The sequence below is a fragment of the Oncorhynchus clarkii genome, chromosome 31 (genome assembly GCF_045791955.1).
Source record: "Oncorhynchus clarkii lewisi isolate Uvic-CL-2024 chromosome 31, UVic_Ocla_1.0, whole genome shotgun sequence".
In the NCBI taxonomy this organism is placed as follows: domain Eukaryota; kingdom Metazoa; phylum Chordata; class Actinopteri; order Salmoniformes; family Salmonidae; genus Oncorhynchus; species Oncorhynchus clarkii.
The window spans coordinates 17,658,378-17,671,449 of record NC_092177.1 but is presented as its reverse complement, the minus strand read 5'-3'; the positions used below and the strand labels follow the sequence as shown (position 1 = coordinate 17,671,449).

The 13,072-nt window shown below is 44.9% G+C and overlaps 1 protein-coding gene across 2 annotated transcripts in view; it reads right to left on the bottom strand.

The window, feature by feature from the left end:
- LOC139390539 (zinc finger DHHC-type palmitoyltransferase 2) overlaps positions 1-13,072 on the bottom strand; it is a 26,701-nt gene extending 13,629 nt beyond the window's left edge. For both annotated transcript variants that reach the window (XM_071137721.1, XM_071137722.1), the window contains exons 1-2: positions 12,757-13,072; positions 3,370-3,396 (exon numbers count right to left, since the gene is read on the bottom strand). In XM_071137721.1, the coding sequence (XP_070993822.1) occupies positions 3,370-3,396; positions 12,757-12,883 (154 nt within the window). In that variant the 5' untranslated portion in view covers positions 12,884-13,072. The remainder of the gene's footprint in view (positions 1-3,369; positions 3,397-12,756) is intronic.

The following is a 13,072-nucleotide window of genomic DNA, read 5'->3' as shown; positions in this document are numbered from 1 at the left end:
ATTTTTTATTCTGCTATGATGAAACTTGTAGCGATGATTAAACTAGCTACAGTGAATGTCTCTATTGGGTCCCAGCCTGTGTAGATAAGGGACTTGCAGAAAATCATATTATGTGGACTATGCATAGATAATATGTGTGTATAAATACCTAGGTGTCTGGCTATACTGTAAACTCTCCTTCCAGACTCATATTAAATATCTCCAATCCAAAATTAAATCTAGAATCTGCTTTCTATTTCGCAACAAAGCCTCCTTCCCTCATGCCGCCAAACTTACCCTAGTAAAACTGACTATCCTACCGATCCTAGACTTCGGCGATGTCATCTACAAAATAGCTTCCAACACTCTACTCAGCAAACTGGATGCAGTCTATCACAGTGCCATCCGTTTTGTTACCAAATCAACTTATACCAACCACCACTGCGACCTGTATGCTCTAGTCGGCTGGCCCTCGCTACATATTCGTCGCCAGACCCACTAGTTCCAGGTCATCTATAAGTCTATGCTAGGTAAAGCTCCGCCTTATCTCAGTTCACTGGTCACGATAACAACATCCACCCGTAGCACACGTTCCAGCAGGTATATCTCACTGATCATCCCCAAAGCCAACACCTAATTTGGCCGCCTTTCCTTCCAGTTCTCTGCTGCCAGTGACTGGAACGAATTGCAAAAATCGTTTTGCAAAAATAGTTTAAAACCCTTTAAGAGACCTACTTCCTCTCCCCAAAATGGTACTAATATCATTGAAGTCTTACTAATGTATACCGTTGGTTCATGACTGCCCATAGATAAGCCTCGAACTCTGGGTTATTCATCTGGCATGGTATCAGTGTTCATCATATCACACTACTACTGTCAGGTATGTGTTCATCATAGGGGAGAGTGGGGTAAGTTGAGACATTTTTACATTCAGCATCACTCTGTCAAGGGAAATATAGTATTTCTAACAAAGATATCTACATATATTTCAGGATGTTGCGTATCCCTTGAAATAATCAGAATGCATGTAAACATTACAGTTTTGAAAACATAGCTTGTCCAAAAAAAGTGGTCTCTTGGGACAACTTACTCTGGGTATGGGGTAAGTTGACCCGTGAGACAGTGTAAGTTAAGCTGCCTACACATTTCTGTACTGAATTAAATATTACCACTACCTTTTTAAAACCATATCTATTTTTATTTCCCAAATACAATTCAACACAAACAGAATCACCCCCATTCACATCGACAGGGCTGTAGTGGAGCAGAGTTATTTTGTGTCCACATCACCAACAAACTATCATGGTCCAAACACACCAAAACAGTAGTGAAGAGGGCACGACAACGCCTATTCCTCCTCAGGAGACTGAAAATATTTGGCATGGGTCCTCAGATCATCAAAAAGTTATACAGTTGCACCATCGAGAGCATCCTGACTGGTTGCATCACCACCTGGTATGGAAACTGGTTAGCATCAAACCCTGTACATCACTGGGGCCAAGCTTCAGCCACCCTGGTCATAGACTGTTCTCTCTGCTACCGCACAGCAAGCGTGACCGGAGCACCAAGTCTAGGTCCAAAAGGCTCCTTAACAGCTTCTACCCCCAAGACTGCTGAACAGTTAATCAATTGGCTACCCGGACTATTTGCATTGACCCCCCCATTTATTTATTTTTTACACTGCTGCTACTCGGTGTTAATTATCTATGCATAGTCACTTTACCCCAGCCTACATGTACATACCTCAATTACCATCGACTAACCTGTACCCCCGCACATTAACTTGGTACCCCCTGTATATAGCCTCCACATTGACTTAGTACCGGTACCCCCTGTATATAGCCTCCACATTGACTCTGTACCGGTACCCCCTGTATATAGCCTCCACATTGACTTGGTACCGGTACCCCCTGTATATAGCCTCCACATTGACTCTGTACTGGTACCCCCTGTATATAGCCTCCACATTGACTTGATACAGGTACCCCCTGTATATAGCCTCCACATTGACTCTGTACTGGTACCCCCTGTATATAGCCTTCACATTGACTTGGTACCGGTACCCCCCGAGTATAGCCTCCACATTGACTTGGTACCGGTACCCCCCGAGTATAGCCTCCACATTGACTCTGTACTGGTACCCCCTGTATATAGCCTCCACATTGACTTGATACAGGTACCCCCTGTATATAGCCTCCACATTGACTCTGTACTGGTACCCCCTGTATATAGCCTTCACATTGACTTGGTACCGGTACCCCCCGAGTATAGCCTCCACATTGACTCTGTACTGGTACCCCCTGTATATAGCCTCCACATTGACTTGGTACCGGTACCCCCTGTATATAGCCTCCACATTGACTCTGTATCGGTACCTCCTGTATATAGCCTCCATATTGACTTGGTACCGGTACCCCCTGTATATAGCCTCCACATTGACTTGGTACCGGTACCCCCTGTATATTGCCTCCACATTGACTCTGTACCAGTACCCCCTGTATATAGCCTCCACATTGACTCTGTACCAGTACCCCCTGTATATAGCCTCCACATTGACTCTGTACCAGTACCCCCTGTATATAGCCTCGTTATTGTTATTTTATTGTGTTACTTTATTATTATTATTTATTTTTTACTTTAGTTTAATTAGTAAATATTTCCTTCAATCTTATTTCTATTTAAACTGCGTTGTTGGTTAAGTAAGCATTTCGCGGTATTCGGCGTATGTGGCAAATAACATTTAATTTTATATTTTTGTGTTTTAATCATTTTAAGCATCTTTTAACACAGGCTTAACACCTAACACACACTTTTAACATAGGCCAGGCCCTGTTGTTACCTCATATCCCAGCGATAATGCCTTGCATTACGCCTGGGAAGAAAACACTTAAATTTGCTCAACTTGCCATTGTCTTTACCATTGGCTCAACTTACCCCAAGGCCATTTGCTCAAGGCAAACATTTGGACTATATTAGCCCGCAAAATATAGGGATGCACGTTCATACTAGGTTTATGACCTCATATTGAAGCTTATAGAGACCCCAACTGATGTAAAGAACAATCTTTAAATGATCTATATTGGTTAAGATACAAGCATCATGAAACTTCTAACCCAGTAAATTCATTTGACGTGGTGAAAATCTGTTTTTTGGACCTAACTTGCTTACCACTTTTTCCATGTGGTTTCTTCCTTCACAGACTGCATCCAATGAGGACCTCTTCTTAAATATTTGGTCAAATTATTAATTTTGTGTATGGTTTCCTAGAAATAAAGGTGGCTCAACTTACCCCTTTGTCTCAACTTGCCCCACTCTCCCCTATCATACTGCTACTGGCAGGTATTAATGTTCATTATACTGTAGAAGAATAGATATGGGTCAGGGACTTACTCTTCTGTCCAATGTTGTCGATCGATTCTGAAAAGAAAAGATGAGAAATGTGCAGTCATGTCTCTGTGTTGTTTGCTGTATTATGGACAAATAAAGAAATGGAAATGCTTTGAACATTCTTCAGTATAATGTGTCATCATAATGTGTAGATTGTGCTGAAAACAAAGGATTATTTTATCCTTGGTGTACTTGGCATCAATATCCTTGGCACACAAATTACCGTTTAATAACGATAAATAAACTGAGGATGATGCAGACATCCAGCAAGTGCACTGAATCCCCTATAAGTGCCATCTGACACATCAAACTCCCACAACTTACAGAAACATAATCACGACCTGATCCAATCATAAATTACTCTCCTTCTTTTACCTTTTGATATAGTAAAGCATTGCTGTGCATTAACACAAAAGCAGTGGCAACAACAGTAGCATCGTGCCTGGTGCAGTCTAGCGTGAATGCTGACTGGCAGCTGCTCCACCTGCGGCAGGGCAGGCCTGAGACAAAGCAGCTGACCACATGACAGGATCAGCACCCCAGTCCTCAACACACTGATTCAGCTCAGCTAATATACATGAGTAGCACCCTACTACACACACCTACTAATACACCTATACACATGAATAGCACCAAGACACAACTAATACCAGGGGTTGGAACCGGTTCAGGGAACAGAACCAAAAACCGGAAAATTAATAAATATTTAAAGGAATAGAATCAGAACTGGGAACGAAAGTGATCTATACTGTTCCAGAACAGAGCCTTTATTTTCAAAGCATGAGAACCGGTTATCAAAATTATTTTACGTACCCGGGCAATTTTTTCCAGTCCCGCAAAAAAAAAAACACCTATGCAAAGCTCTCCCTCTGTCAATCAGAAACTTCTTCCAGTGTCTGCCTGCAAGCTGAAAATCTTGTCAGCGTGTGTGCATGTTTAGGCAACCTGCCCCTCCCCCCTCCGAAGCATAGTCTAGTAGCCTAATGACCTTAAAAGCTGGATTCAGAAATTACCGTTCACATGGTCCCCAGCGGTTGACAGATCCTTTGTGGACCTGAAGTGTCGGTTCACTACAGCCCCCATCCTCATCCATCCGGACCCGTCCCTTCAGTTTGTGGTTGAGGTCGATGCTTCTGACGTTGAAGTGGGGGCTATCCTGTCCCAGCGATCTGTCCAGGACCAAAAGCTCCATCCCTGTTCCTTCCTGTCCCATCATCTCAACTCTGCAGAAAGAAACTATGACGTGGGTAACCGAGAACTCCTGGCGATCAAGATGGCACTGGAGGAGTGGAGACTGGCTGGAGGGAGCAGAACATCCGTTTTTGGTTTGGACCGAACACAAGAATTTGGAATATCTCTGCACAGCCAAGAGCCTTAACTCCAGGCAGGCCCGGTGGGCTCTGTTATTCACCAGGTTGTACTTCACCATTTCCCATCACCCAGGGTCCTAGAATGTTAAACCTGATGCCCTCTCTCACCTGTACAGTCCCGCTGCCACATCCTCTGACTCGGAGACCATCCTCCCTACCTCATGCCTTGCGGCTGCTGTGGGCTGGGGTATTGAGACCCTGGTCTGCAAGGCACAACGTTCCCAGCATGCCCCTGGAGGTGGCCCGGCTAACCTGTTGTTAGTCCCTAAATCAGTCCGGTCCCGGGTCCTGGAATGGGCTCATTCCTCCAGGCGGGTTCCGGATGACCCTGGCTTTCCCCCGACAACGTTTCTGGTGGCCCACAATGGTTCCTGACGCATCTGCCTTCGTTGCCGCATGCACCGTTTGTGCTCAGAATAAGACTCCACGGCAAGCCCCTTCCGGCCTCCTTCAGCCACTACCTGTCCCTCATCGTCCCTGGTCTCATATCTCCCTGGACTTTGTCACTGGGCTCCCTCCGTCTGATGGCAACACCATCATTCTGACGGTAGTGGATTGGTTTTCCAAGGCCGCCCATTTCATCCCTCTCCCCAAACTACCCTCTGCCAAAGAGACGGCCCAGCTAATGGTGCAGCACGTCTTCAGGATCCACGGACTCCCGGTGGACATGGTCTCCGACTGGATTCCTCAGTTCTTGTCTCAGTTCTGGAAGGCGTTCTGCACCCTTATTGGGTCATCGGCCAGCCTGTCCTCCGGATTCCATCCCCAATCCAACGGCCATTCGGAGTGGGCAAACCAAGACCTGGAAACAACCTTAAGATGCCTCGTCTCGACCAACCCCACTACCTGGAGCCGACAACTGGTTTGCGTGGAGTATGCCCGGGAACACTCTTCCCTGTTTGGCCACGGGACTCTCCCCTTACGAGCGCTCCATCGGATATCAACCTCCGCTATTCCCAGAACAAGAGCAGGAAGTCAACATACCCTCGGCCCAGATGTTCTTCCGCCACTGTCGGCGTACCTGGAAATGAGACTGGGCGACGCATCTCAAGACCAACTCCAGGTATAGTCGACATGTGGATCGCCGCCGGACTCCAGCTCCTCGCTATTGCATTGGGCAGAGGGTACGGCTATCCACACGGGACCTGCCCCTTCGGGTGAAGTCCCGCAAACTTTCCACCCATTTCATTGGCCCGTTCCCAATCTCTAGAGTCCTTAGTTCCACTGCTGTTCGTATTTTGTTACCCTGTACTCTCCGTATTCACCCTACATTCCATGTGTCTACGATTAAGCCCGTGTCTCACAGCCCTATTTTCTGAAACTCTCCCACAGAAAATATTGTGCACCTGGAGAAGCATCTTGCCTGACTGTAGGTTACGCTCAATGCGTAGAGTCACAAATTCAACAGAAAAGTTTAAGCGAAGCCTGTAAGAATCTTTGATACCTTAGCGGTGCTCATCCTGTTGGTAGGCGCAAATGATGTGTAGGCCTACGGCAGCTACAGCTGTATGTGTAGGCCTACGGCAGCTACGGCTGTATGTCTAGGCCTTCAGCAGCTATGGCTTTATGTGTAGGCCTACGGCAGCTACGGCTGCATTTTGTATTATGTGTAGGTCTACGGCTGCAACAGCTGCATTTTGTATTATGTGTAGGTCTACGGCTGCAACAGCTGCATTTTGTATTATGTCTAGGCCTATGGCTGCATTTTGTATTATGTCTAGGCCTATGGCTGCATTTTGTATTATGTCTAGGCCTATGGCTGCATTTTGTATTTTGTGTAGGTCCATAGGCAGCTAATGCTACATTTTGTATACACTTGTATGTCATAATGGGGCGCATATCTTTCTTGTGCCATTATACAAAACAATGGTTGTTGATGTGTAAGGCTACATTTAAAATAAATGTTTGTACATTTCAACAGCAGTAGGACCAATCTACCTTATTTTATTAGGGCTCTAAAGCAATACTAGTTGTGCCCACCCATGGATTTAAAATGTAACCTCAGGTATGTTATCCTGGAGCCGGACCTGCTTTCTCATTCTCTCCCCACCCGCAAAATGTCAGTTGCATCTCGCACGTGTCTTTCCATCACACATGTAAACAACTCACTGAGCTATAGCTTGCCCACTTCATAGCAATTAGCTCAATTCTCATTGCTATACGCACTGCATGATTGGTGGAGTGGAAAGTAACAAAAAAAAAAAGGTTCTGTTTAGAACGAAAATAATGTAGGTTCCAACCCCCGCTTAATACACACCAACAGCACCAGTGCACACCTAATACACATCAACAGCATTAACACACACCTAATACACATTGACAGCATTAACACACACCTAATACACATCAACAGCATTAGCACACACCTAATACACATAAACAGCATTAGCACACACCTAATACACATCAACAGCATTAACACACACCTAAAAAACAATATGAACAGCCCCGAAAAGACAGGACCAGCTCCCTAATTGAGACACAGCATCCAACACATAACTAATAAAATAAATACCAACACATAGTTCCCCAAGAGCTCTTCATCCTTGTTCAAAAAAAAAAAGCCCTTGAAGGAGCACACCCAGGGATGGATATTAAGCTAGCTAGCTAGCCTGAGGCTAGTACTGTTCAACCGGGCTAGTAGAAAACGTACCAAACTAGCCTGCCGCCTAGAGAAATGTTGTCTTTTCAAATATCGCATGGCACAGATTTTTGACCCGGGCTAGTAAAAATGGTAGTCTACTAGGCTGGCTGGCCAGTGCCCAAAATCCTTAAATTCCATCCCTGAGCACACAGGCTCAGAGCACACTGCAGTCTGCACAACATACAGTCAGAGCCGAGGAAAGGTGATCTGAGCAACTGAAACTGGCTCTGTGTGCGTGTGCGTGCGTTACGTGCGTGCGTCCTGCTATTGCAACAGAGCCCAGGTCTGCGACACAAGGACTTCACAGGTGAACTAGCTGTCTCTCATCCATCCAGTGCTGGATAGCCATAGCTAGTTAACATAGCATCCCTCTCTGTTTGAGTCAGGTGTTTGAGTAGGTTAAACTAGCTCGCTACATTCACTAGCTAAGTGAAAGTAAAAAAAAAAAATACAACTAAATCTCAATCTGTCTCTCTCTCTCTTTTGCTTCTCCTTAATTTAGGAATAAATTAAGTTGTTCAAAACTATTGTCTTTCTCTCTCTTTGAGTCAACTACTCACCACATTTTATGCACTGTAGTGCTAGCTAGCTGTAGCTTATGCTATCAGTACTACACTATATATACAAAAGTATGTGGACACCACTTCAAATGAGTGGATTTGGCTATTTCAGCCACACCCGTTGCTGGGAGATGTATAAAATTGAGTACACAGCCATACAAACTCCTTAGACAAACATTGGCAATAGAATGGTGAAGAGCTCAGTGACTTTCAACATGGCACCATCATGGGATGCCACCTTCCAAACAAGTCAGTTCGTCAAATTTCTGCCCTGCTAGAGCTGCCCTGGTCAACTGTAAGTGCTGTTAATCTGAAGTGGAAATGCCTAGGAGCAACAACGGCTCAGCTGCGAAGTGGTAGGTCGCGAAATCTCACAGGACAGGACCACCGAGTGCTGAAGCGCGTATCGCTTAAAAATCGTCTGTCCTCAGTTGGAACACTCACTATCGAGTTCCAAACTGTCTCTGGAAGCAACATCAGAACAAGAATTGATCACCATGTGCATTGCCAAGTGGTGTAAAGCTCACCGCCATTGGACTCTGGAGCAGTGGAAATGCATTCTCTGTTGTGATGAATCTGGCTGTCCAACGGAGGATTCTGTATTTGGCGGATGCCAGGAGAACACCACCTGCCCGAATGCATAGTGCCAACTGTAAAGTTTGGTAGAGGAGGAATAATGGTCTGGGGCTGTTTTTCATGGTTTGGGCTAGGCCCCCCTTAGTAAAGGGGAATCTTAACGCTACAGTATACAATGACATTCTACATGATTCTGTGCTTCCAACTTTGTGGCAACAGTTTAGGGAAGGCCATTTCCTGCCCCCGTACACAAAGCGAGGTCCATGCAGAAATGGTTTGTCGAGATCAGTGTGGAAGAAATTGACTGGCCTCCACAGAGCCCTGACCTCAACCCCATCGAACACCTTTGTGATGAATTGGAATGCCAACTGCGAGCCAGGCCTAATCGCCCAACCTCACTAATGCTCTTGTGGCTGAATGGAAGCAAGTCCCCGCAGCAATGTTCCAACATCTAGTGGAAAGCCTTCCCAGAAGAGTGGAGGCTATTATAGCAGCAAAGGGGGGACCAACTCCATATTAATACCCATGATTTTGGAACAATATTTTCGACAAGCAGGTTTCCACATACTTTTGCTCATGTAGTGTAGATTTATTATCTGATACTTTGATTGGGTGGACAACATGTCAGTTCATGCTGCAAGAGGTCTAATAGGTTGGAGGATATCCTCCAGAAGTTGTCAGAATTATTGTGTAAGTCTATAGAAGGGGGTGAGAACCATGAGCCTCCTAGGTTTTATATTGAAGTCAATGTACCCAGAGGAGGACGGAAACTACTGTAGACCTTCATTGCAAAACAGTGTGTTTTAATCAATTATTTGTTGACGTGAATATATTTAGTATAGTTTTATCTAAAAAAGGATAACTTTTCACTATTTTTATCTTTATGAAATTCACTGAGGAGGATGGTCCACCCCTTCCTCCTCTGATGAGCCTCCACTGTCACAGATATGTGACTAACATTTTGTCAACTTTAAAGACCCTGCTGCCATTTATTAAAGATAATTTTAAGGAAATCTGGGTCAGACAGAGATTGCATGCGAGTCAGACAATGGGATTAACAAAGGGATCAGCTGACGATACCCTCCAGCAGTTATCTCTAGACCTCATCACACCACATGCTGGCCGCAGGCAACAACACTTCTAGTCATATCTTACTGGTTTCATTGCAGATAGAAGAAAACTACAAATATATATAAAAAAGTAATTTTACAGTCAATGCAAATATCAAACTATCATATTAGTTGTATGCGCTAAAAGCATTGATAATAACAGATTAATCAATTAAATCTACTTAACAACATCCGCTGAGAACTTTACTTGAGCCCCTGTGTTTCTTTGTCAGGCCACATGGTTAGGAATAACTCTATAGGAACGGTCAGAGATTTTCAGCCTTTCTTACCTCTGGGGTAGAGAAGGGTTTTGAAAAAGTGGTTGACTCTGTTACTGGCCATAATATTGTGTTCTAAGACAAACGGGGAAGGTTTACCTGTTTTAGATAGTGTTTAGAACAGCAGGAAGGAAACAGGAGGTGTGTCTCTAGAGTCAGGGAGGGTCAACCTGACTGGGCTGGCTGGGAGGGTCAACCTGTCTGGGCTGATGACTGGGCTGGCTGGGAGGGTCAACCTGACTGGGATAATGACTGGGCTGGCTGGGAGGGTCAAAACTGGGATGATGACTGGGCTGGCTGGGAGGGTCAACCTGACTGGGATAATGACTGGGCTGGCTGGGAGGGTCAACCTGACTGGGCTGATGACTGGGCTGGCTATAAGGGTCAACCTGACTGGGCTGATGACTGGGCTGGCTGGGAGGGTCAACCTGGCTGGGATGATGACTGGGCTGGCTGGGAGGGTCAACCTGACTGGGCTGATGACTGGGCTGGCTGGGAGGGTCAACCTGGCTGGGATGATGCCTGGGCTGGCTGGGAGGGTCAACCTGGCTGGGATGATGCCTGGGCTGGCTGGGAGGGTCAACCTGGCTGGGATGATGCCTGGGCTGGCTGGGAGGGTCAACCTGACTAGGATGATGACTGGGCTGGCTGGGAGGGTCAACCTGGCTGGGATGATGCCTGGGCTGGCTGGGAGGGTCAACCTGACTAGGATGATGACTGGGCTGGCTGGGAGGGTCAACCTGGCTGGGATGATGACTGGGCTGGCTGGGAGGGTCAACCTGACTAGGCTGATGCCTGGGCTGGCTGGGAGGGTCAACCTGACTAGGATGATGACTGGGCTGGCTGGGAGGGTCAACCTGACTAGGATGATGACTGGGCTGGCTGGGAGGGTCAACCTGACTAGGATGATGACTGGGCTGGCTGGGAGGGTCAACCTGACTAGGATGATGACTGGGCTGGCTGGGAGGGTCAACCTGACTAGGATGATGACTGGGCTGGCTGGGAGGGTCAACCTGACTAGGATGATGACTGGGCTGGCTGGGAGGGTCAACCTGACTGGGCTGATGACTGGGCTGGCTGGGAGGTGATAAGATATTGTGTAAAATAATAAATTTGAAGAGTTTATCTGCACTATATGTTAGCTAGCTAGCCAGACAGTTTTAGAGGAATGATTCCATTCATTTTCCAAATTAACTACCAATATGCCAACATTCCATTCAAACAATGCAGTCAATCCATAGCCATGCTCTGACTGAAATCAGTTGATGATATGACTTAGACAAGTTGTAAATGCAACAAGTACTGATATTGTATCATATAATAACACTCACAGCTTTATAAGAAAACCAAAAGGGAGACATTTATGGTCTGTTTACAGATACTGTATTTTAGGGCTATTTGTACAGAAAGAAAAAAAAATAGTGCAGAATGCCAAAGACATGGTTAAAACAGGTCATTATTCACCCTTTGTGGAATATTAGCTCAAAGTCAGCTGACATGGTTGATGTTAAATCCAAAAGACTAAACTAAAAACAATGTGCGTGTCAAACAGAAAAGGAATTGATTGGACAATAGACTGATGATAGTACAAGCATAGCAACATTCAAAAACGATACTTTGCAACCACTGCTCTTTGAATCCAGACTAGTTTGTGTGTGATGCTTCTTGGTAAATGCAGAGTCCATTTGCAGAGGAGGTGGAGACCTGACATACTGCCAAATAGAGCAAGGATTGGGTTGACCCTGGTTTATTCTGACACACACAGAGCTCCTCACCTCAGGAATCAGTATCCCTATTCAGGCCAATTCATATGTTGTGTTATATTATGCTCTTTTACATTAGAATTTAACCAAATGTAACATTGGCAGTCTAAAAAACAGCCTTGAAAGCTATGGGAGGGGGAACTAAATGTCTGAAATGGCACCCTATAGGGGACTACTATAGGGGACTACTTTTGACCAGGGACCTTAGACTACACTTGTAAATCAAGTGCTGATCACGTCGAAGTGTTGTGGTGAATATGCGACACATGAACACATGTAAGGAATGTTGTCAGAGCTGTATGAAGTAGTAGTACGTACATATAATCCCTCCATACAAGCACAGGATAGTAAAGTCACATACATATACATATGTATATGGCTCTGGTCCAGGCCGTCAAGCTTTCAACCCATCCTTGTGAGGGGATTTTTGACCTGGAGAGGAACTCAAATGGAGGGGGTTTGAATTTTCATTGGTTATAAAAATGTAAAAGCAGACCAAAACTTGGATGTTTTACAGACACACTACAAGTTGATATACATCCTTCAATTTCCTCAGGGATTGTTTTTTGTATAGTTGTTTGGATTATAATAAATTACTATACATATATGAGAGATTCTTTGAGATAATCAAACACATTGCCAATATTATTGAATAATATAAAACTCAGCCCATATATAAACAACCAATATTTACATTTCTACTCTCATTCATTTATTATGATCATACAGTATATGCTCCCCATATTGTTTAACACATGTGCAACTAATGTAATCTATTTCAGTTATAGCTGTGACTCAACAGTTTTTATGGGAGACTTCCATAAACCAACATATTCATGAACATATGTCCAGAATAACTGTCTTTGTAATTATGATACAAATTGGTACTGTCAACTACAAGCACCTGCATAAACAAATAGTTCTGCATCTAAAATCAGACAGGACCAAAATGAGTGAATGCTGAAATGAGACGCAGCACAGGAGCAGGGAAAAACACATGGTCACATCGGTTATAAGGGCACTGCAAGGCACCCACAGCATCCTATAAGCGTTAAAACCCATACTGTGCCGACAGTAGAGTTATCCTTACCTATGCAGAGCTGTACAACATACGCGTAGTAAGACCAAGCCACTATGAGGGTGATAAAAATAACTGGAATCCAATACAAAACTGTCTGACAGCTCCGTTTGATACTACGCGAGCCCGACGGCGCCATATTCTATTTAGACACCATTTGTTTGACATTAAGTTTTTGTCTGTCTGTTCCTTCTGTCTGTGTCTGTCACTTCATTACTGCCTGTAAATCGCGTATGATCGACAGCCAGGACGTAGCACTTCTGTTCTGCTGCCTCCACCTCGTTTCGCAGAGCGCGGTAGCGCGACGTCTCTCGTTCCTCTCTGCGCT